General features: G+C 43.7%; 1 protein-coding gene across 6 annotated transcripts in view; it reads left to right on the forward strand.

The window, feature by feature from the left end:
* LOC126426814 (protein brambleberry-like) overlaps nucleotides 1-25739 on the forward strand; it is a 207469-nt gene that overhangs the window by 116452 nt on the left and 65278 nt on the right. For all 6 annotated transcript variants that reach the window (XM_050088818.1, XM_050088822.1, XM_050088819.1 and 3 more), the window contains exons 8-9: nucleotides 5400-5612; nucleotides 9796-10011. In XM_050088818.1, the coding sequence (XP_049944775.1) occupies nucleotides 5400-5612; nucleotides 9796-10011 (429 nt within the window). The remainder of the gene's footprint in view (nucleotides 1-5399; nucleotides 5613-9795; nucleotides 10012-25739) is intronic.

Genomic DNA, 25739 nt, shown 5'->3' on the forward strand with positions numbered 1-25739 from the left:
CTCTAGAAGCTAAAGGTTGATAATTTCCAATCCATTTTAATGCATAATTAATGCAGTGAGCTTTCACATGTGATGTGCAGAATATGTAAATACAAGAAGTAGCACTTTACGAGAAAAATGTGAATGTCTCTGATTAACCGTGTTTCTCAGTTTCCTTTGCAGTGCCGTGTCCGCATTAAACTGACGAATTGGGAGCTCGGTGCAATTACCTCTTTTTTAAATCAAAATAAATAAAAAGCTGTTGGGGAGTCACAGGAAAAATATTGCTATATGACTTTGTTAGAGATGTAATACTTTCATTTTTTTGGAACTGATATCCATTATCGTCAGTAAGAGGCGTGTCCCACTGTCGCAAATACTCTCTTTGTGTTTCTCGTGACGTGAAAGCACACGACCTCTGAATGTCATCTCGAGCAATTAGTTGCTACGCCTGAAAACCGTAGTGTGCTTTTAACGAAGATGGCCGTCTGACGCTAGCACGGAAGTGTACGGCTTTCCGTCGCATTCCAGACGTACCCCGTGGCCGAAAACTCGAGGAACCGGGCGGGCCGGTCCGGGATCCTTACATTCCTCAGGGCACCTGTGGTGTGAACCAAAGTGTGGTGCCTCCTGTTATCCCATAGGAATACACCGTTCGGAGCCCCGGTCGTGAAGGGTACGGTGACAGGATTTACTGTTCTTCCCGGACATTGGCGAGCTGAAGTGGTACCTCGAATTTCTGTGGGTAGCACAGTACACTTCACAGTCGATCGTCGTACCGTGGGGGAGCACTTCGAACAGAATGACCCCGTCAGAGTGGCTTCACTGAGTGAGGCTGTGGCTTTGAGCTTTTTCTTCACAGTCGGTGTGCCGGCACTCCACTTGTTGCCGTTTTGTTTCCGGTTCAAAGTGACGAACCCGTACTCGGTCAGCTGTGGCGACGATCGACAAAAATTTTTCACAGTCGGCCCCGTAACGCACGAGCAGTTCTGCACACGTGATTGTCCGTAGCTCTTTACGGTCTTCTGCTAGACGACGAGGAACGCGGTGGACGCACACGTGTGAGTACCCCGGCCAGTGGACGAGTGTGTCAGCACCACCGACAGAGGTGTTCAGTTGTGCAGTGAGATGTTTGTGTGTCCGCAAGTTCCAACACTGCGGGAAGCACAGCTGTGTGCGGCCGGCGGGCACGTGGGAGATCGGACGGGTTTGCGCGACCTTGTTGGGATTACAGCTCGCACGGTGACTCGCTGTGCTTTCTTCATTGCTAGGTCTCTGTAGACAGTCTGCTAGCACTTACGAATATCTGCGAATCTCTGATTTTCCGCAAAAAAAAAAAAAAAAAGACGCGACGGAGCTCTCCGCTTGCATCGCACCTCCGTTACGGGTGCCATTTTGAATGCCGCGTGTAGTGTCGCCACCTACTGGAATGTCGTGAAACTGTAAGGGCCGAAGGGGAGGGGGGACATTCCACGACGTCCCACGACAAACTCTGAATTGTTTTAGCTGAAATTGACCCAGAAAAGAAATGGGTCACATTACTTATTTAACGCCCGTTTTATAAATGGCACAAACTGTGCTTTGGGGTTTTCTCAAAATTAAACTTAAGTGCAGCCTTACATAATTTTTCAGTAATTGAAACAAGAAGACTACATAAAATGTCTAAATTTTGCTGCATCAGTGCTGGAAGCCACGGACAAAGAAACATTTGCGGCATATCTTGTTTTTAGCGGCGAAGCAGTCTTCCACAACAGTGAAGGTGAACCGTCGCAACATTCGAATATGAGATACAGGAGAGGCTTTGTGTGTAATTGCCCTTCAGCGTAACTCACCAAAAGTTAATATGTGTTAAGAGTGCAGTGTTAATACAAAAATTGTACTCGGTGCCCCCTCCCCCTGCAACGTTAGCTGCATTGTGGAGCCCGTTAGCAAGATAGCGTTCAGAACCTCATCCGAGATGTGGAGGAGGCCTTACCTGCGGCTGTTGAGCGTGCAGGGTGCAGTCTTCTGAAACTCGTGGCTCACGTTGGCACTGACAACGCCTGTTGCACGCTTCTGAGGCCGTCCTCAGTTCAGGCGGCTGGCAGAGGTGGTGAAGGCTGCAGGCCTGGCTCCCAGGCTGCGAGCAGAGCTTGCAATTAGCAGTATTGTTCCCAGAGTCAGTGAGGGTTCTTAGATTTGGAGCCAAGTGCAGGATCTCAACCAAAAGTTTTGTCGACTCTGCACAGTCTTGGCTGCGGATTTCTCGACCCACTTTATTGGGTGGCGAGTTGTAGGACTCCCGTTGATAGGTTGAGGGTGTGCTACACAAAGGAAGCAACTACTTGGACAGCTGAGTACTTTTGCAGTGTACACGATTTTTAAGGCTAAATTGTAAGTTGAGGTTCTCTAATAAACTCTCGCCAGGCGACACCGAGGTAGTGAAATCGGATCGCATTCAAACATTTTATCAGTAAACTGTTGAAGTATCCTTATCAGAGCTCCCAAATTTACTGCCCTCCAGGTAAGTTCTCGTGCCAAAACCCGAAGTAGAAAGCTCAGATATTTAGTGAGTCGTGGAACACGTATCGAAAAGCCAGATTAAGAGGTCTCTTGAGGTCGAGTTTGAGTGTGATAGTGAAGTTATCTGGCTGTGTATAACAGATACAGATGAAATCTTAATTGTTGGATGTTTTACCTACTGAGTATAGGCTGAGATGTCTGTGGATTCATTGTAGGGGATACAAACAGACAAGTCTTGCAATGTGCTTTGAACACAGTTTTCCGAAAACTGTCTTGAGCAGCTAGTTTGACAGATCACATGCAATGGAAATATTATACAACTTGTAGCTACAAACAGGCCTGGCCTTATCGACAGGGATTGGTGGCAGTGTCATCGTAGCGACTGTGGTTAGTAAAGTTAATAAGTCAATACGGTAGCTTGGTGGGTATTTATGCTAGAAAAAGCAGATAAGTAGTTGTTAGCATCCCATTTAGACGATAAATGGACATCATTTAGTTCCACGATAACAGATGTAGAGGAATTGTGTATAAAGTTTAAACATATTGTAATTGTGCTCAGAATAAGTGGGTTAAGGATGGAAAAGACCTGTTGTGGTCTAACAACGAAATTCGGAAATTGCTGATGAAGCAAAGGATGTTGCAATCTCAGTTCAGAAGAGAACGTGCAAATGATGACTGTAGTAAGATACAAGATAAAATTTCCAGTTGATGTGATGAATGGCAGCTAGCTCTAAATGTGGGAAAATGTAAGTTAACACAGATGAGTAGGAAAAACAAACACGTAATATTCAAATGCAGAATTTGTAGTGGGCTGCTTGATGCAACCGTGTCAATTAAATACCTTGACACAACGTTGCAAAATGATACGGAATGGAATGAAGGATTGTCGTAGAGAATGTGACGGTCAACTATGGTTCATTGAGAGAATTTTAAGAAAGTGTGGTTCATCTGTAAAGGAGAATGCATGTAGCACACTAGTGCAACTTACTCTTGAGTACTGCTAGACTGTCTGGGAGCCCCACAGAGTCAGATTAAAGGAAGACATCGAATCAGTTCGGAGGCAGGCTGCTAGATTTGTCACCAGTAAGTTTGAACAACACGCAAGTATTACAGAGATCTTCATGAACTCGAATGGGAATCCCTGGAGAGTAGGCGACACTCTTTTCGAGGAACACTGTTCAGGAAACGTAGAGGACCAGCATTTGAAGCTGACTGCAGAACAATTCTACTGCCTCCAACATACATTTTGCATAAGGACCACCAAGATAAAGAGTTATTAGGGCTCGTATGGAGCCGTATAGATAGTCTTTTGTTCTCTCGCTCTATTTGCGTGTGGAACAGGAAGGGAAATGAGCAGTAGCAGTACAGAGTACACTCTGCCATGCACCATACAGTAGTTTGTGGAGTATGTTTGTAGGTGTATACATAAAAAGGTTGATACCATTGGTGATAAATCACTGGAACCAGTAACTACTGAAAAATGAAAAGAAAAGATTGTACGGCATTGATGGCTGGGGGTCCCCACCCGGGGATGTTCGACCACTGAGTTGCAAGTCTTTTCAGTTGATGCCACATCGAGTGACTTGTGTATCAGTGAGGATGAAATGATGATAACAACAACACCCAGTCCCTGAGCAGAGAAAAATCTCCAACGCGCCTGGGAATCAAACGTGTCCACTGCACGGCAGTCGGACACGCTGAGCCAAGGTTTTGGACAGCAGTAACTACTCTAAATCACCTATTAGTAACCATCTGGAGTAACCTAAAGTGGAGTGGCCACATAAAACGAATAGTAGGAAAAGCAAAGGACAGACTTAAATTTGCAGAAAGAATTTAAAAAAAATTAAATCATCCACAAAAGAAGTGGCTTTAAAAGCACTTGTTTGACCAATTCTCGAGTACTCGGTTCTCGCTCTGGTACCCTTGCCAGGTCAGATCAGTAGAAGGCATATGTGAGAACTAACGAAGAGTGTCAGGTTACGTTACGGGATCATTTAGTGAGCACAAGAGCGTTAAAAGATATTCCACAAAGTCCAGTGGCAGGTGCTACGAGAGAGGCACCGTGCACCGTGGAGAGTTTTTACTGTCAACGTTTTGAGAGTGTGCGTTCGGAGAAGTGTCGGGCAACATATTACTCCCTGCCACATATGTCTCGCAAACTGTCCACGACGAGAAAATGAGAGAAATTAGAACTTAAGACGGAGCTTTACTATCGGTTATTCTTTGTCCACACCGTTTGCAGTTGGCACAGGGATCTGGGTGTCAGAGAGTGGTACCAGGAGTACCCTCCACCAGACAGAGTCAGGTGGTTTGTGGAGTACGGGTAGAGAAATAGAATACAACACTAACTTTTACGAGTGCTTCAGTCTCGAACGAGCTTTTCTGTGTGCGAATTATTTTTCGATATCATTCTGACATATGACTAAAATTAAGTACACTTCTTGGAATTTTTTTAAAATACTTCCTCTGACCGAGTGTTCGCGACGAATTACGTCGGTAACCTGTACATGAGTGATTGGTGAGATGCTGTGCACTGAAAAACAAACAGTTGTAAAACTAATTGTTGTTATCAGAGATGGTTAACCACACAATGTGCATCTCACAGAGGTCATATTTTGTATCTGTCATCGTATCGATCGCGATGCGACGACATCGACCTCACTACACTTGCGTCGGGAGGTACGGCACAAAATAGAATGTCACTCAGATACTGTCTCTGTGGCTGAGGGGAGTCGCCTAGAACTCCTATAAAGCGTGTGAAAATGTATTTAAACTTTGTTTTAAATTTTGTGTAATTTTTATAGATGCATTGCTCTGCATCAAATATTGTAATCACTGTATCGATCTGGAATTGTCCCGTATTTCTCGGTGATTCACAGTTTGATAAAGTGAGAGCTGAGAGTGGACCTGGCACACAGGGGACGGTGTGGAGCGGCTGCTGTGCGCCGGACGGCACCTCCTGGTGCTGGTGGGAGGCGCGCTGGTGGCCGCTTTTGTGGGCGCGCCGCCCGCCTGCCGCGTGGCGCTCGCAGTACTGGTGCCCGCCAACATCGCCACCGTCCTGCAGAAGGGCCCCGGCACCGCCCTCGACGTCTCGGCGGAGGTCGCTGTCGTCGGCCTCGTCGCAGTCGGTAAGTCGGACGGTACGGTAGAGGTAGAAGTTGGATGTTAACACTTTAGAGACGATCGACGTAGCTCCTACGTCGGCCGATTATCGGCGATGTTAACGACTCCCAGTGCGGGACTTTCATATTCTGTAGGTTTAAAAGTGCTCTCTGGTTATCCTAGCACCAAGAAAAAATTATACATGGCAGCATATGTCACTGTCGGAGGTGGTACGAGAGTATATTGTGAGTCATTTGCTTTGCCACGCTCACGCTCGACTTACGACAGGCACGCGGCAGTTCGAAATTTTAGACTGTTGTCGGCTGATATCTTTGCGCTTTATTTTCGTCGTGGCCTTGCGAGATGAAGAAATAGAGTTTTTATTGAGCAATAGTGGTTCAGAATTAGATGAATAAATTGCAGATTCTGACATTAGTGATGGTAAGCTATTTTTTGTCCGAATTATCCGTAATTCTGTGGTTTGATTCCTGGTCAGAAAAAAGATAATTTTTACGAATTTTCTTATAGATGAAAACGATCCCTCAGACGGTGAACCATCAGGAAGATCTGAAGATGAGGCTGTTGACATTGTTGTCACAATAAACGTAACTGGTCATTGCAATTTGCCATATTCTTCTGGCCAGTGGACAGCATCGCGAGTGTGTTGCAGTATCAAGGCTGCTTTCGCACCGCCGATGGTTTGCTTTAAACTCGCTAAAATATAATTTACGCAAATTTTTAATTATCTCGAAAGGAGAGAATATTTGAATGTTATCCCACTGTTGATGGGTCATTGTGGAGGAGGTAAGTTTGGATAGAAAGATCAATTTCAAAATCCAATATAAATTTTGTTGATCAAAGTAGCCTAGCAATAGAAAAGCTCATATGTGGTTATCATCAGAAACTGTGTACTATTTTTCATGCACACGTTTACACTCTACTTAGAGGTGTAAATGATTTGTGGGTGCGAAATAAACATTTGAAAGCATTTGATTGAATAAAAGGAAAGATATAAAGAAGTTAATTCGTATATTTTGTTATTTAATGAACAGTGATATTTTCTATTAGTGGTGTATAGCCTTACATATTATTAATGTTGTGGTAGACTGAACGTAAGTGCTCTTGTTACAAGTCGAATTTTGGACCTGATTAAGAGTAGTTGGTTCTTAGAGTCTCAAAGATTAAGTGTAGAATAAAATCTCACTTAAAAACTCTGCATCGAAACCCACTATCTTTATACTATATTGAGCTAGCTATTCTGGAATCATGTGTTACCATGGCCGTGTAGTTGGGTGTTGTCAACAGCAAACACAAACACAAAACATTTCTCATGCTCTGATATCGATGGGGGAAAGAAGAGACGACGACGATGACGACGACATACACGTATACATATACAAATGGTATACGTGGTGCCTTACAATACAACACAATGATGTCATGGTATAATATTATAAATTAAAGTCCTTGGCACAATTCCTGTCTGTATGTGTGGTCTAGTCTCAGGACCTACTGTAGAAATTTTGATATGGTTTTCACTTACTCATGAGGAAGGTTTGTTTATACCGCTACATATGATAGTAGTGCTACATGTGCAAAGCCTGGGCAGGTGTCCACTCTCTTGTAACTTGTGAACACAGTAAAACTGAGAAAGAGATTTTATGAGCTATGCAAAGGTTAAAAATCCTAATAATTGAAATAAATTAAAACCATTGACTGTAAAATATCATTATGTATTTACACTATGATGTTGCAAAAAATAACTGAAATGCGTGTATAAAATTTATACGAAGTACTTTAAATACATTTACAGAGTAAAAGATCTTACCAGCATATAAGAATTTTGTGGGGAAGAATAAAGGAAAGGGGAACATTATACACATCAAAAAAAGTTTTGCATCACTTCGGTTCCGAGAGTTCTGGAACCTGTATGGAAAACTGGAATGGTGATCAACACAAACATCATTTCCACCCTTTTTGTTGCTCATGAAAACCACACATTGCATGTACCAGCATGCAGCGAGACCTTCAGGGGAGGTGGTCCAAATTGCTGTACACACTGGTTGCTCTAATACCCAGCAGCACGTCTTCTTGCATTGATGCATGCCTGTATTCGTCATGGCATAATATCCACAAGTTCATCAAGGCACTGTTGGTTCAGATTGTCCCAATCCTCGACGGTGATTCGGCGTAGATCCCTCAGAGTGCTTTGTGGATCATGTTGTCCATAAACAGTCCTTTTCAATCCATCCCAGGCATGTTCGATGGGGTTCATGTCTGGAGAACATGCTGGCCACTCTAGTCGAGTGATGTCGTTATTCTGAAGGAAGTTGTTCACAAGATGTGCACAATGGGGTCACAAATTGTCATCCACGAAGACAAATGCCTTGCCAATATGCTGCCGATACGGTTGCACTATCGGTCGGAGGATGGCATTCACATATCGTACAGCCCTTACAGTACCTTCTGTGACCACCAGCAGGGTATGTTGGGCCGACATAATGCCACCCCAAAACAGCAGGGAACCTCCACCTTGCTACACTCGCCGGACAGTGTGTCTAAGGCGTTCAGCCTGACCGGGTTGCTTCCAAACACTTCTGCGATGATTGTCTGGTTGAAGGCATGTGCAACACTCGTAGGTGTTGAGAATGTGATGCCAATCCTGAGTGCATATTGTTGGGCCGATCTGTACCGCGTTGCAGGATGTTGTGGTTGCAAACATGGACCTCGCCACAGACATTGGGAGTGAAGTTGTGCATCATGCATCCCATTGTGCACAGTTTGAGTCGTAACACGAAGTCCTGTGGCTGCACAAAAAGGATTATTCAACATGGCGGTGTTGCTGTCAGGGTTCTTTCGAGCCACAATCCGTAGGTAGCGGTCATCCACTGCAGTAGTAGCTCTCGGGCGGCCTGAGTGAGGCATGTCATCGACCGCTCCTGGCTCTCTGTATCTCCTCCGTGTCCGAACAACATCGGTTTGGTTGTCTTAGAGATGCCGGGACACTTTCCTAGTTGAGAGCCCTTTCTGGCCCAGAGTAACAATGAGGACGCGATCCAACTGCGGTATTCACTGTCTAGGCACGGTTGAACTACAAACAACACGAGCTGTGTACCTCCTTCCTGGTGGAATGACTGGGATTGATCGGTTGTCAGACCCCCTCCATCTTACAGGCACTGCTCATGGATGGTTGTTCACATCTTTGGACAAGTTTAGTGACATCTCTGAACAGTCAAAAGGACTGTGTCTGTGATACAATATCCACAGGAGTTCTGGGAACCAGGGTGATGCCAAACTTTTTTTGATGTGTGTATTACTAAGTTGTGAATATAATGGAAGGAAACATTCCACGTGGGAAAAATTATATATAAAAACAAAGATGAGGTGACTTACCGAACAAAAGCGCTGGCAGGTCGATAGACACACAAACAAACACAAACATACACACAGAATTCAAGCTTTCGCAACAAACTGTTGCCTCATCAGGAAAGAGGGAAGGAGAGGGGAAGACGAAAGGAAGTGGGTTTTAAGGGAGAGGGTAAGGAGTCATTCCAATCCCGGGAGCGGAAAGACTTACCTTAGGGGGAAAAAAGGACAGGTATACACTCGCACACACGCACATATCCATCCACACATACAGACACTAAAGTTGTGAAGTATATAATATGCTTACATCAACAGATAAAAATATAAGGTATTCATATGATTACACGGATACAACAAATTTCGTCTCTCAGTCCCCTCACCACCTCCGCCTGCCCGCACGTAGTTACTATTGCAGTGACGCTGATATCATTGACTATTGTAGATTTGGCTTCATGTATTCATGAACAGAGTAGAAAATGTTTTTGATAAGTAATTCTTCAATGTCTTTTCTAAATTTGCTTTTGTTCTTTCTTATGGTGGAGGGTAGTTTGTTGTAGAGTAAGCTTCCTGTGTTCCTTATTCCAGTACAATTATTGAACTATTTCATAAATGTCCTGATGGTTGTTGTCTCGTGTCTATGATTTTCCATTGTGTGTGTGTGTTATATTTCTGATGAACTTTTGTGCCGTTAAATCTATTTTTGCCTTGAATGGAGTAGTGCGGAGTATTTGTGTGCGTGCGTGCGTGTGCGCGTGCGGGAGAGAGAGAGAGAGAGAGAGAGAGAGAGAGAGAGAAAGCACATGGGAGTAAGACAGTTTATTCTGTGTGCTGTGGCTGTGACAGTGCAGTGGGCGTACAGCACGTATCGGGCACGCCAGAAGCAGCTGACATTGGCGTCTGGTGCGCCCCTCTCCCCGCCCCTGTTTGGGGGCCGGCACGGCACTCCGGCGCCAGCTCGTGACGCACACCTGCGGTACGGTCGGACGCCTCCTCAGAGTGGTGCGAGCCTGTGGGGCCGGAGCAGGTCTGCCGTCGCTGCACGGCTCACTGCCGTCTTCCGTGAGTGTCACAGCATCCTGCGTTTGTGTCAGCCGTAGTGTGGGGTCTGTGAGGGTGGGTTGTAAAGTTATCGCCCTGTTTTGGTGCTTCATAAATCTCGTAGATTTTCATCTTCTGATTATTAGGTTTTTTAAAGAGTTAGTAATAATGTACTGTAACACTGTCAGTTTTACTTTTTTAATTCACTTAACATTTATTTCTATAAACACACAATGAGCAGCATGTAGCTACCAATTTGGAAAAATACTGCAACACAGGACTGCAACTCTTATAGTAGTCCAGTCAAATAGCAGATATACCTTGCAAAAGGTGGGGTAGAAGAGTTTATTTTTTCAACTCGTTCATATGGTTGGAAAGATTAGAAAACCAAGTTTTACCAACAAAATTTCGCTTGGGAAAACTTTCTGCAGTCAAAAAAATTGGAAAATTTCGGCCTTTTATCAGTTTTTTCAAAATATCTCTGTTTTATTTCTCCTATCGCTTTAACGTCTATTTTCTTTTTTAAAGGGCACAAAATTCTCTACAAATTTGATTCTTGCCATTTTTTGTACTCCCAATATCTAAGGCGCTACAGTGCCTAAAAAAATACCAATTTTTCAAATTTTGAGCATAGTGGCAAGATACCTTATTTTTGAACACTATTTTTTTCAGTTTCTGTTTGTGTAGTACAGATACATTATACATCATGTCATATGTTGGAATTTACCACCTCACTTCCAGGTATTCAGTTTCTCTGTATGCAACACGAGGATTGCTGGGCACCCAACTATTGTGATTCTTACATCACTACCTGAAGTTCACTATGGGCCACCTCAGCCTTATAAATATAAAAATACATCATTAACACACACACACACACACACACACACACACACACACAATAAATTGTCTCAGGAATCTGAACCATTATTAGCTGCAATAGGTAACCTAATTAGGTAGGTAATTATTCTTGTGTATAAAAGCCACACAGTTGACATTAAAAATAAGTAGCTTTATTACAATTAAAATGCATTGTCAGTTAGTAAAAAATGTTGACAGTTCTGGGTGTGTAATACTTGTAATATCGCACTTTAGCACACTTGAGACAGATATGAGCATCACTTTCAACGTTTTGATGGACCAGGTTCCTCAGTGTCACCAGAAATACCTTGAGTTACGGGTCTGTACATAGAATTGATCCTAGGCTGACCTCTTCTTTAAACGAGTCAGCCTCAGCAAGTTCGTTGATTTCCTCAGCAGTTTCCTCAACATCCTCCATAACATCTTCTTCACTGTCTTGATATAAAAATTTTGGCACGTTTTCACAGTTGACCCCAATACATTTCTTGCAAATTGAAGAACATTTCAAACCCGCTTTTCTGCAGGAGCACGCTCCGCCACAGTTCAGCTTGCATGAGCATGAAACAATGTGAAGGAGTGCTTCAGGTGCTGGATCTTGGCTCATTATAACGGGTATTGGACCGTGGTCACTGTGATTCCAGCCCTATTTCTCAGGAGGTTTCCAGTTTCCCATGCAACTTTGGACTTGTTGGTAAGTCCACAACAAATGATGTGCAGCATCTTGTGTAGGTGGCAACCGTGCAAGATTCAGTTTGCTTTTTGTAGCAGACTTGGCGAATAGCTGGTACCGCAAATGGTTTAGTGTGTGGGAACTGCTGACACCTCCACTATACAATGCGATAGTAACCTGTTCACCTGCTGTTGTTATTTCTTCACGGGTAGCATGTGGTTTATTGAACGTGCAAAGCGCTGAGGTTTAGGTGTTCATTTTTCGCAATAATATTGCAGCACTTAATTTTTCCTTGACAAAAAAAGCGGATGTTGTATCACATTCGCTAAAGGCGTGAGTGAACAGAATATATTCACTGTCAAACTTGTAAGATGCAGTGGAAAACCAATTGTCTTCTGCATTTCCTCTTCCTGGCATTAAGAAAAATAAGTTTTCAATGCCTTGCCCCAAACTGTTCATGAGCACAAGCAGGTCAATATTTTCTCCTACAATGACAACACTTCCAAAATCTTTGGTTCTTGAAATGGCAGATGTTACAATCATAACGTCAGCATCTTCTTGTGCCTGGTGCACTTCAATGCTACACTCCAGAAATTCCTTTTTAAGAAGTGTGATCAAACGCATCTTGTTTCGTTCGTTGTACAAGAACGTGTCCTGAGGGACTTGGTTCACCATCCCTGATTCAACGTCAACCGAAGAATGTTTTTTTGGACCTACGAATCCTCTCAGCACTCTTTGTGCTACATTCGTCTCCCTCACATGGAAGTGTTTTGACTGCAGAAAGTTTTCCCCAAGAGAAATTTTGTTGGCAGAACTTGGTTTTCTAACTTTTCCAACAATATGAACGAGTTAAAAAAAATTAAATCTTCTACCCCACCTTTTGCAAGGTACAGGCTTTTTTTTCTGACAGTTTCACTGGACTAGAGGCCTTGGGAGTCTAACAAAATTTCACAAGTGTTAGCACAGGTAGCTAACATAGTAATTTAACTCTTTGAATGCTAGATGACAACTGACTGACATAGAACTTCACTTAATGAATACTGAACTCGGACCAAACGACATAGAGGTCTGTGTGGGGCCTACTGGCCAGAGACTGCTTAAATAACATTGTGGCTGAACCGACTGAATATTCACCATTGTCTGTCCTCAGCATGGTGAGGAAAGGTACGTCCTGTGAGGGGTGACAGTATTAGTCACTCTGAACTAAAAACTTCAGTTAAACATACACCCATTCTTAATGCTCTCTGAGGTAGACCATATGTAATGTATATTGTTATTTATTTTCTGTGTTATTATGTTGTTATTGTTTACTACTTACCACAACAGTGTGGAGAATTTTGAGACATCGTGGTATACTAAGTCCGGACACTACCTAGAACTGGCGTACAAAAACTACCTATGCTACAGTACAAGCTCCTCGCACGAAATTTTCAATATTCTCGCATTCTTTTTGAACAAACTATTAGTCCTTGAGCAAAAATGAATAGGACATTTAGTGTAGGAAAATTAATGTAGTTTCATTTTGTACTATAAGGAATAAGGCATATGTCAATATGATTATCTTTGTTCAGAATCAGTAGTACTATCATCCATCAGAACATGTATCTTTCCTTATGTCTCACTCTGTACAAACATGCATGTATGGCAGAAAATACAAACTGTTAAAAGTACATAGTAAGTAGATCTTCAACAACAACAACCACCACAATAATAATAATAATAATAATAATAATAATAGAAAAGACTTGGATGTTAAGTAATACTTACACACATTACATAAGGAAGTAACTTGGTTTAACTATAAGCTGTATAATCAAAAAGTGGCAAAAACAGTGGGTACTATTTTGTGAGCGGAAGCTTTAACATGCGCTGAGCTGGCAAAGCCCACCAGGAATTGCCTGGATGTCTAAATTTTCACACAATACATTATTTTGCGAACCTCACTTACACCAGTAGTGATATCACTATGCCCTTACCCCTCATTAATTGCCTTGAATAGTAAATACAAGGGACGGTATTAAAACTGTTTTTAAGTTAGTGGTGAAAGAAACACTTCGAAAGTAATCTGCTGCCTGCAAATACCTCGATATTGGCTGTATTAGGTAAAGGTCAACAGCATGTCACAGTTAAACGTAGCCCACATCCCCTTCGAACGTTAATGCCATATTTTGACTCCTCAGATAGAGTAAACAGCTACAACAGTGGACAGTTTTATGCAGTAATCAATTGTTAGCATTTTTTTGCCATCCCCCAGTGAGCTCAAGGTTTTTCAGAGAGATCGTTCGTGGCAGACATATGGCCCCCGAGTGACTGCAGCCATTTCGTCCTTACCGTCTGCATTTCCTTCCCCGTGCTCCTCCCTCCCTTTCCTCACTCCTTCCCCTTCGCTCCCTCCGTCCCCATCTCGCCGTTCTTACTCGTGTCGATCTGGCTATCCACCTGGTTTCCTTTGCGTTTTGAGCTCCACTTTTAAATTTTCTCTCTTTAATGTGAGCCATTTGAGAAGCAACTCTCTCCCTACCATCTACAATATTGCTACCTCTCCCCCCTCTTTTCCTTCACCAGCATAGCCCTCCGCTGCCACTCTGTCACCGACACGTGTAGCCAGTTGGTGTGGTGGGGCTGTTATGTAATGTGTCAATCTGACCGGGCTCCCTCACAACACAGGGATCACACTTCTGATACCTGAGGCGTTGCCTCCTCGCGTATGGAGAGGAATGGTTGCTCGTCATTCTGGGGCATCGGAACTCCCGGCAGTAGCCGCTGTGCCGGACGGCACGGCTGATTGAGATGGGCGGTATAAGGGTGGACCATTTACGTACGAAACACATTAAGCTTTGGACTGGCCACTTCCCTGCGGCCGTCTCTTCGGTCGGTAATGGACCACCGAATGCTGCTTTTGATAAATCTGTTGACTTCTCTTCCCTGACTACGCCCTGCAGAGAGGGCCGCGCTCGCCGTCTCGGGATGAAATACTTTCCCGTCTACCTGGTCTGCACTAGGACAGATGGGGACATGTTCAGTGCCACAAAGCCATTATATTTCGTGGAACTTATTGAAGATAAGTTTAGTACAGTGGAGTCTTTCAGTAAGATGCGGCCAGGTTCACTGTCGATCAAAACTACTTCTGCCGCCCAATCTGCAGCCCTTTGTGCTTGTGATCATCCCGACAACGTCCCGGTGTCCTTTACTCCTCACCGGTCTTCGGTGTGAATCGGGGAGGCATTTTTCTTAGGGATTTCGTCCTTCAGACTGACGATGAACTCGGGACCGGTCTGAAGTGAAGGAGCGTTCATTTTGTTCGGTATGCAGAAAGGTCATAAGGATGATAGCACTGATGGTGGCTTTATCCTGCCTTTTGAGGGATATACCCTCCTGGAGAAGATCGAGGTTTTGTGTTGTCAGTGTGATCTGAAGCCATACGTCCCACCATCCGTGAGGTGTTTTTGGTTGTCGCATTTCACGCACGTCATCCCTCTATACGGCAGACCTGAATGAGGACACTCACTCTGTGAGCGGAGCCCGTGTTCCACCACCTGTGTGTTGTAATTGTCACTCTTCACGTACACCAGGTTGCCCGGCTCATAAAAAGGAAAAGAAGATACGGGAGCAAAAGTCCCCCGATTTCTGATCTTGCGCTGAGGCTTGTCAGAAATATGACCGACTACATCTTGTGTCGATGTCTTCTGCTTTTGCTGCCTCTGTTAATTTTTTCCCCCCTCCTCCCTCTCCCTTACTCGAGTCCCGCCCCTCTCTGTCTCTCTCCTCTCCCCATCCCCTGTGGTTCCCACATCCTCCACTCCGGGTGGCGCTCCCTCTCCCGTTCTCCAGCTCCCAGCAGTGATGGGGCTCCCTCCTATGACCCCTTTCCCCGGTGTCACTCGGGCCGAAAGCCTGCTGCCACAGCTAGGTCACGGGACGCACAGTCTGTGTGCCCCGAGGCCCACTCTCTTTCAGTTCCGTATCTTGCAGAAGCCTGCTCTCCCTCTGACCCTGCCCTCCTTGACTTCTGAAAGAGCAGGAGGAGGAGATGATATGAAAGTCCCAGGACAAGGCCCACCTCGTGGCTTTGGAGGTGCCATCTCCCACCTCGCAACCCGAGTCTGACCTATTATTTGTGGATGTCACCCTGTCCTCAATGATGAAGGGTGGGTTACATGGGGCCACGATTGGCTCCAGCCTGTTCACCTCCCATTTGGATACTCAGTCTGTGTTCATTCATTGGAAGTGTAATGGATTCTAACATTACCTCCCAAGCTGCAATCCCTTATTACCTTTCATTTGGCAGCTTCTGTCGTTCCTCAGGAATCTCATTTTACTGGTGCTCACTCACCAACTCTTCGTGGGTTCCGTGTCGGAACCCGGTTGGCTCTTCGAGTGCTTCCGGTAGCGTCTGCACGACTGTCCGTATAGACGTTAATATGCAGGTGCCCCTTGTACCGAATTGGAAGTGGTCATTGTCTGGGTCCAGTTGACTCTGTGGTCACAGTTTGCAATCTTTATCTCCCTCTTGACAGGCCACATAAACTCAGTGCCTAACTTCCCTCGTTCCGCAATTTTCTCCTCCTCGGGGATTTTAATGTCCATCAGCCGTAGTGGGCTGTGCTTTTTCGTCTGGTAAGAGCTTCACTCTTTATTGACAAGTTTCTTGCAGACCACAATCTGTGCCTTCTTAACGGTTGTTTGTCTACTAATTTTAGTGCCGCATATGGCTTCCTCTGTCACCGATCTTTCGCTCACTTCCCCTCCCCTGCATCCTTCCGTACACTAGTCGCCACACGACGACCTCTGTGATAGTGACCACTTCCCGTCGATTCTCTCATTCCCTCCAGCCTCCCGATGACCGGGTTACCTCGCTGGGCTTTCCATCGTATCGATCGGCCACTCTGTACCCCCAGGTTGTGTTTACATCATCTTTGTCAGGTTGTATTGGTGAAGTCATACACGACCTGCCCAACAGATAATCCGCGCTGCCAGCATTGCTGTTTGCCATCGGCCAGTTCCGTGGTGGACACAGCCGTTGCCACCACCATCCGTGACGATTATCGCACCTTGCAACATCTTAAACGGCACCCGTTCTCTGTGAGTCTTACTACCTTTAAATGTCTTTACGCCAAAGCCCGTTACTTAATCAGACAGAGCAAGCGGGTGTGTTGGGAATGCTTTGTCTCCTCTTCTGGTTCTGACCTTTGTCACTCAGCACCCTCCGAGGTTGTCAGTGGCAGTCTTCGATTCCAGTCGTTGCCCTTCCAGGTGGCCTTTGTACAGAGCCACCAGTTCTCGGGAACACCTCACGACCCATTTTGCAATGGCATCAGTGTCGACCACGTATCCAGCTGCCTTCCTCCTCAAGAAATACTGGGCTGAAGCTTTCCGTATACGTTTTTCCCATTGTCAGGTGGAATCCTACGATGAACCTTTTACAGAATTGGAGCTGCTTCTAGCCTTCTCTTCATTCCCCTGGCCCTGATTCCATCCATAAGTAATTGCTTCAACACCTCACTCCTCCACAGTAACAATATCTCCTCCATTTGCTGAACTGTATTTGCCTCAAAACGTATTTTAGCCTCTCAATGGAGAGAGAGTATTGTGATTCCTGTCCTTAAGCCTGGCAAGGCTCTGTCGTCCCTTGATAATTACCAGCCAGTCGGCCTGATCAGTGTCTCCTACAAGTAACGAGGACAGATGGTGGCTCATTGGCTCAATTGGGTCCTTGAATCTCTGAACCTTTTGTCTCTTTATCAGTGCGGCTGTCGGGAGGGACGGTCTGCGAATGACCATCAGCATCGATTGGAAACTGTGGTTTGGCTGGCAGTTTCCCAGTGCCGTGATCTTGTTGCTGTTTTCTTTGATTTTCCTTATACCTACGACGCAGCTTGGTGCTCTCGCGTAATCGTTACACTCCACGAGTGGGGTCTTCCGTGCTCTGTCCCTATTTTTATTTGACAGTTCCTGTTTCACTGGTTGTTCACAGCCCGGGTTGGCACTTATCAGTTCCGTGTGGACCAGGGAGAATGACATTCCACAGGAGTCCATATTAAGTGTCCTTTTCCTCATCACTGTTAATGGATTCATGGCCTGTGCCGGACTATTGGTCAAGCCTGCTCTTTATGTGGATGATTTCTGTATTTGGGCTCGTTCCCATTCGGTGCCCTCTACGGTGCTCCAGTGTGCCACCTGGCATACCTCCACGTGGACACTGTCACGCGATTTTCAGTTGTCTCCATTTAAGTCAGGCGTCGTGCACTCTTGTTGCTTTGCCACGGTCCATCATGGGGCCCTATTCTGTATCGTTCATACCGATCGGTGTAGTAGGTTAGTCTCGGTAGTGACGTTAGTTTTGGTTCTTTATCCAAATATGCTATTCAGTATGCTTCTGGGACCTGTTAAAACTTATTTAGCAGTTTTAGCTTTGGATTTAGTGATTGTTTTACTAAAGAATCACCAGAGGACGCATCAGGTTGGAAAGTGAGTTCATAATAGACTATTTTCCTTTGTTAGAAATACGGTTAGGTTAGGTTGTTACTGTGAATGATTACATTTTAAAAAAAAAAAAAAAAAAAAAAAAAACAGTTTTTGGTCAATATTCTCTCAAAATACGTGTTATTTTTATGCAAATAAGAGTTTAAAGATCATTAAATATCAAGACATCGGCTCTGCTTACGTGTATTACATGAGTGTGAACTGACGTTACTAATGATTTTGTGTACTTTTCCCACAAATGGGTTAGTTAGTAATTATCAAAATGTGTTTACAATTTTAAAGTAACAATGGAAAGCAATTATGTGAAACCTGATATTGCAAACCTTCTAAACTATCACGCATTTATGACTCGTGCAGCACCATTTAGCAATGAAGTCAACCTACGTTCCTCTATGCAATAGTACAAGAACTGAGTGCTGAGTTTCTGTTATTTGTCGTGGCCAAGTGGTTAGCACGCGGGAATGCGATACTAAAGGACACAGGTTCACGCACGGATGGGTTAAAAAATATTTTTTTTTTTCCTCTTCATATAGGCAACATGTTCCGAGACATTGTTATTCGTGTAAGTTAAGATTTTTGTGCAATATTTGTTATTACCTACATGTCGCACTTCCTCAGTAATGATTTCGTGATTTCTGTGTGCTTAAAAAACGAAAAATGAAATTGCTGTGACTGAAACAACCGACAGTGACCTTTATATTTTTTCTTGTCAGAAATAATTTACCATTTTTACCGAATATGTAGCGATTTTAGAGTATGTGGTTAGACAGGAATCTAAGAGCACAACTTAAATTACTGGGAATGCAACTAGCAGCAGTCATCTTCATAATCTTGCTTGTCACAAGTGTTTATCTGCGATCGAATCCTCAGCAACAGTAGGCAGGAATGAAAGATCTCTGCCGTAATATTTTTAGACTGTAGTACAATATACGAAACCTTTTCATTCTTGAGATTCATGTTATAAACTTCGACGAACTGCAGCACCTCTCGAAAATGCGTTTTTTTCAATTTTATTTTTAAGATCCAAATTGTTGAAGTATCATATAGGGAAATGGGCTACTTAATCATTTGAATCTCCAGTTGCATTCTGTCTATCTTCTTATTCTTTGAAACTCTCAGAATCAATTTTCCGGGTGCTTTTATAAATGTATTAGTACAATGTGATATTACACGCTATTCCTAACTCATTTTCCGAAACGTAAAATCCAAAACACGATTCAGTGTGAATGAGAATAAGATGACATAATGCGGTATTTAAGACAATCTGGAGAATGTAGTCAAATACGCTGTCGTTACTATACATGCATGGAAACATGCTGTCAGGGAAACTAAAAATTTGTATGCATTCCAGCTGAGAATCACGGAAATGGATATACTGCGCCTGATACTGCTAAGGAGGAGGCAAGGGCGATGAAGGCGTGCACGTCAGCTCGATGGAATGCGGCATCGTGCGTTACGGCAACGAAAACGCAATTTTAGATATTTTGAAGAATAGCACACCTGTGTCGTCTGCTAGCCGCTTTTTGTTCGTGCTGCAGTGCGCATGCGCGGATCTGCGGCCGCTCGCTTTTTATTGGCTTTCGCGACGCGAACCGACAACAGCGCTTCAGTTCTCTAGACCCGAACGGTATCACTTCCGAAATGCATACTGAATAATGCTGGGGCGCTAATTAGAGTACTAGACCGTTCGGTGCTTTGAGTACTGAAACGATCAGCACAGTGGCGGAAAGATACAGAATAGGCACCCTGATCCAGAGCTCTGTCTTGACGCCCGACACGTGACTGTGGACCCCCCAGATTCGTTTCTCGGGTCTTCTTTTTGACAACAAGCTTACTTGGTTGCTCGATATCCATCATCTGAAGGTTGGCTTTGTTCATAAGCTCAATATCCCATGCTTCCTTACCTACATCTATTGGGATGTGGGTCTTTCACCCTTTCTCCATCTTTTATTGGGCAGTAGTTCCGTCTCGTCTGGACTGTGGTTGTTAAGTTTATGGATCAGCTGGTCCTTCCACGCTGCTCCTCTTGTACTCAGTTCACCACCGTGGCATCCGTTTACCCACTGGTGCCTTTCGCACTATCCCTGTCGGTAGTCTTCTGGTTGACCCTGGGATCCCTCCCGTCGGTTCGACAGTCCCAACTCCTGGTTTTCTTTGCTATCACTATGTGCTCTTTCCCTGCTCACCCCTCCAGTTTTATTCTGTTGGCAGCTTTGAACCATTGCCCACCCGCTGCCCACCCTCGGGTCGGTTTAACGGCTCAGCTCCGCCTCAGTTCCCTCTGCCGTGATTTCCATCTCCCCTCTTTATCATCTTCCCCACGTTCTCTCCCAACTAACCCCATTGGTTACTTCCTTGACCCCAGATTTGGAAGTCTTCCAGGGTCTGAAAGCCTCCATCTTTCCAGTAGTGTTCCATTGTTTGTTCCGAACTCTCTTGCAGGAGGTTCAGGATACCACTATTCTTTACACCGAGTGCTCTAAATCTGCCGATCAGTTGGAATTGCCTTCAGGTCTTCTGTTGGCACAGAACACCATCTCTTGCCTGCCATGTGTGTGGTGTTTACTGCAGAATTAGTGGCTCTCAGGTCCTCTACTTTATTAAATGGTCCTTCCTCACCCAAGTTCTATTAAGAACGGACTCAATGAGCTTTTTCTGCCATCCCCTTCATCCTTGCTATCCGTGACCTTCTCAGCGATCTTGGCGATGCTGCTTGTTCAGTTGATTTCCTTGGGTTCCTGGTCACGTAGGTATCCCAGGTAATGAACTTGCTGATAGTCTGGCTGTGAGGGCAGCCATCTATGCCTCATTTCCCGTGACACTTCCGGGGGCGGATTTGCGGCTTTATGTCAGATCCCTTTTTGCTCAGTTGTGGGCCGACTCTTGGGAGGATAACCCCTGTCTAAAAACCGCGTAAAATCGTGGAGACACCCAGCACATGGTGTTCTTCCCTCCCTCTCTCCCAGAGGGAATCTACCATCATCTTCATATTGGCCGTACTAGGTTGATCCATTTACTCTGCAATGAGGCCGCCCCCCCCCCCCCCCTTCTTGTAGTTGTAGGGCCCCCTCACAGTGATCCATATTTTGCTGGTCTGCACCCCCCTCCCCCTTCCCTTCCTGCCTTTTGGCTGTTAGCACTAAATACCTCGTTCCAGGTGTTAGCAGATGACCCTCGCATGTTTGCATGTGTCCTTGGTTTTCTTCGCCGAAGAAACTGGACAGTTCAAATTTCTAGTTTTTCAGATAGATTGTAAGCTGTCACAGAAAGGCCATGTTCAGGATCTTGTTCAAAGACTTAATTCTGTCATTTTTACTATTCGAACGTTATCTGGAGTAAGTGATACTTTGACACAAAAATTAGTATACCTTGCTTATTTTCATTCACATACGACATATACTGTTATATTTCATGGTAATTCCTCCCATTCTCAAAGGATATTTTTGGCTCAGAAATGGGCAGTTTGGGCAATAAGTGGTGCAAGTTTGTGTACCTCTTGTTGACCCCTGTTCATTAGTCTGGGTATTCTGACATTGCCTCCCCCCAAATATCTCTCTCTCTCTCTCTCTCTCTCTCTCTCTCTCTCTCCCTCTCTCTCTCTCTCAACAATATCAGCTTATTTGTAAGAATTAGCAGCTTTCACTCAGTTAATACTAGGCACAAATCGAATCTGCATTTGAATCGCAGTGCCTTGACTCTTGTGCAGACAGGTTTGCAGTATACTGCTGCATCCATTTTCAATAGGCTACCACAAGAATTCAAAAATCTTAGCAGTAATCCACGTGTTTTCAAATTGAAACTAAAGTTTCCTCGTGGGACTTCTTCTCTTTTGTCAAGGAGTTTCTTGAAAAATTAAACTGTTTCCCATGTTATATTGTTGATTGTGTTTACATAAACTTATGGCTTGTCTTTTTCTGAGTTTATAAACATTTTATTTAACTGTTATTACTTTTATGTTGTAATTTCAAGTACTGACACATTCCATGACCTCGGTGATTTGCTCCGAATGTGGTCCTGTGGAACTAGACGTGGGAAAATAAAAAATAAATAAATAAGTAAATAAACCGCTACTTCCAAAACACATCCAGCAGCAACTCGTATCTGACTGCAACTAGCTATTTCCCACCAAGTGGCCTAAATGATAAAAAATATTACGTGTGATTAGTATAGACAAAAGCAACTGTGTGCGTATTTATTTTTAAATTGTAGTATTTCAATACTCAGTATTACTACTGGTAGTAATCATGATGATGATGATGATAAAAATAAAGTAATCAGTGTTATTGGTGACTTGAAAGTACGGTGTGTGTGACAATTTTAGAAATACAATATTTGAATGAAAGTATCTTCTTTAAGTACATAAGCAACTAAAACATTAATATCTATATGGGTGCAAATAAAATATTTAAAAGGGTATATTGTAAGAAGAATGCTATTGGATCACAAAGTCAATTAAAGTTGTGAATTGGATTCTTTACTAGACAAAGAGAGTACCACTGACCAGTTCCATTAAATTTTCTAGTGGGTAACTAAGTATTCTCTGCTGGTCACATGCAAAGCTTTACCACGTGTGATCCATAAACAGTTCACACATATCAAACAATGACATAATACCTTAGAATTAAAGGAAAAGAAAATGTCTCCAACATATCAGCTTTACTGACAACCTGTCCCAGTGGTTGCCTTTCAGATGCACAGGCAGGCAGCACCAAGTGACAGAATTTAACTCTCAGATAACAGGGAAGTGACGGAGATGGTGGCTGCGTGACCTTTGTTCCAGGTAGGAGGGAAGTTTGCACGAGGTGAACGCTGGTACCAACATAAACAGCCACTCTAGGGAGACTGTTGTGTAAAATTCCTTGGGGTCCTGTTGGAAGTTTAAAAAGGAATCAAGTATAAATTAACTAACGAAGCAGCTCAGTTAGTATGTTATGCCTTGAGAAGCATCTCTTCCTATATTGACCTAAAGAAAAAGTTTCGGATTATTTTACACATTTTCGCTCCCTATCGTCTTGGGGAGTTACCTTCTGGGGCAGTGCACCTAAGGTAAGTAAAGTTTCGGTTCAGCAGAAATGAGCAGTAAAACTATCGTGTAAAGTGGGTAACCACACATCTCGCATAGGCCTTTTTGGAGTCTCGGAATTCTCACATTCACTCCCCGATACATTTAGTTCTTAACAGTGTTCATTGCTGATGATAAGTAGTTCCAGCCAAACTGTGATTTACGCATTCACAACGTGTGACACAAAAATAGTTTTCATGTAAACATTGTTGTTTCTCTAGGGCTCGAGAATAGAGTTACATATTGTGGTGGGAAGATATTCAATGAGCAGTTGTCTAATGTAAAGCAGGAAATTGGGATAGCTGCTGGTAAACCTTTCGGGATGTGAGGTCGTGGTCCAAGAAACTCTTGTGTTCCTGACGTTTCATCCAGGACCGCGCCGGCCATCTGCAGAGGCGCTCCTCCGCAGATTCTTGCCGACTCGGCAATACTGCTGAGGAGTGCCTCTGAAGATGTCCAGTGCAGTCCTGGACGAAACATCAGGAACAGAAGAGTTTCTTGGACCACGACCTCACATCCCGAAAGATTTATCGGCAGCTTTATCATCCGGTCGTGAAAACCATTCTATGATCAGGAAATTGGGAATTTCTATGGATTCAAAAGGAAATTGAAAATATTCGTAATCAGCCAGTCTTTCTACGTACCGGACTCTCATGAAGAGGTTTACAATTTTTGAACTTTACTAACACGAACAAAAATAACAAAAAATATAAATTTTTAAGTCACATAGACGGTCGCAACATCACTGACGATGTTCAAAGTGTCCTCCATCGGCAGCAGTACAACAACTGCACTCCAGCAGAACAGATCGATACATATATGTTACAGTTTCCATCGGAATGGATTCACAGGCAGTCACAGTGGCCTCACTTGTGTTGTGGCTTTGTGAGGTAGACAGTATCCTTCAGAGTTCTCCACAAAAGAAGTCTGACGGCGTTAGTTCTCAGGAGGTCTGGCTGGAAACTCGACTTTCCTTGTCGGCCTATCCGTCTCTCGACAAAGGTTTAATCTGGGAATTACAGTACATCGCGGCAGCGCACCATCTTGTTGAAAATCTATAGACAGAGGGAGTGTGTGAATGATGTGTGCTCGCTTGTGTGAATGTATGTGCATTTTTCTTTCCCGAAGAACGCTTTGGCTGAAAGCTTATATGTAACAGTCTTTTCATTGTGTTTTATTTATTTATATACACATCAGGTTCCGGAGGATCAGATTGAGGAGCAAATCTCCAAGGTCATGAAATCTGTCATACATGAAATTACAACTTAAAGTAATAACAGATAAAAATAAAATGTTTATGGACCCCAAAAAAGTCAAGCCATAAGTTTAAGTAAACACAACCAACAATGCAACAAGAATCAGCTTAATTTTTCAAGAAATTCCTCGACATAATAGAAAGCCGTGAGGATACTTGTCAGTTTCAATTTGGAAGTGCGTGGATTACTGTTAAGATTTCTGAATTCGAGTAGTCGCTTATTTAAAATGGAAGCAGCAGTATACCGCAAACCTTTCTGCACAAGAGTTTACGAAGTCCGATCCAAATGCCGAGTATTAACTCAGTGAAAGCTGCTTGTTCATGGGAATAAGCTAATATTGTTAACAAGAAATGACAGTAAGGAATTGAAAGGCCAGTGTCAAAATACCCAGACTCATGAACAGAAGTTGACAAGAGGTTCATGAACTTACACCACTTATTGCCCGAACTGCCCATTTCTGAGCCAAACATATCCTTTGAGAATGGGAGCAATTACCCTGAAATATAATACCATATGTCATAAGCGTGTCAAACTATCACTTACGAATATAATAGAGGGAAACATTCCACGTGGGAAAAATATATCTAAAAACAAAAATGATGTGACTTACCGAACGAAAGTGCTGGCAGGTCGGCAGACACACAAACAAACACAAACATACACACGAAATTCAAACTTTCGCAACAAACTGTTGCTTCATCGGGAAAGAGGAAAGGAGAGGGAAAGACAAAAGGATGTGGGTTTTAAGGGAGAGGGTAAGGAGTCATTCCAATCCCGGGAGCGGAAAGACTTACCTTGGGGGAAAAAAGGACAGGTATACGCTCGCACACACACACATATCCATCCGCACATACACAGACACAAACAGAAATGTCTGCTTGTGTCTGTGTATGTGCGGATGGATATGTGTGTGTGTGCGAGGGTATACCTGTCCTTTTTTCCACCTAAAGTAAGTCTTTCCGCTCCCGGGATTGGAATGACTCCTTAACCTCTCCCTTAAAACCCTCATCCTTTCATCTTTCCCTCTCCTTCCCTCTTTCCTGATGAAGCAACCGTTGGTTGCGAAAGCTTGGATTTTGTGTGTATGTTTGTGTTTGTTTGTGTGTCTATCAACCTGCCAGCGCTTTTGTTTGGTAAGTCACATCATCTTTGTTTTTAGATATATTTTTCCCACGTGGAATGTTTCCCTCTATTATATTTATATCCATAATTTGTATTATTTAGCATGTTGGATAGTGGGTTCAGAGCAAGGCAGAACCAGAAAGGTCTTAATGAGTCTCTTTGGTATATACCACGCTTAATCTGTATTGGCTGTGATGTGATATTATTTGAATTTGTTTGGGTATTAAGTGTGGTTTTCCAATTTTTCGTTACTATGTTCAGGAACCCCCCCCAAATGAACCATGGACCTTGCCGT

The sequence above is a fragment of the Schistocerca serialis genome, chromosome 11 (genome assembly GCF_023864345.2).
Source record: "Schistocerca serialis cubense isolate TAMUIC-IGC-003099 chromosome 11, iqSchSeri2.2, whole genome shotgun sequence".
NCBI classification, from domain to species: Eukaryota; Metazoa; Arthropoda; class Insecta; order Orthoptera; family Acrididae; genus Schistocerca; species Schistocerca serialis.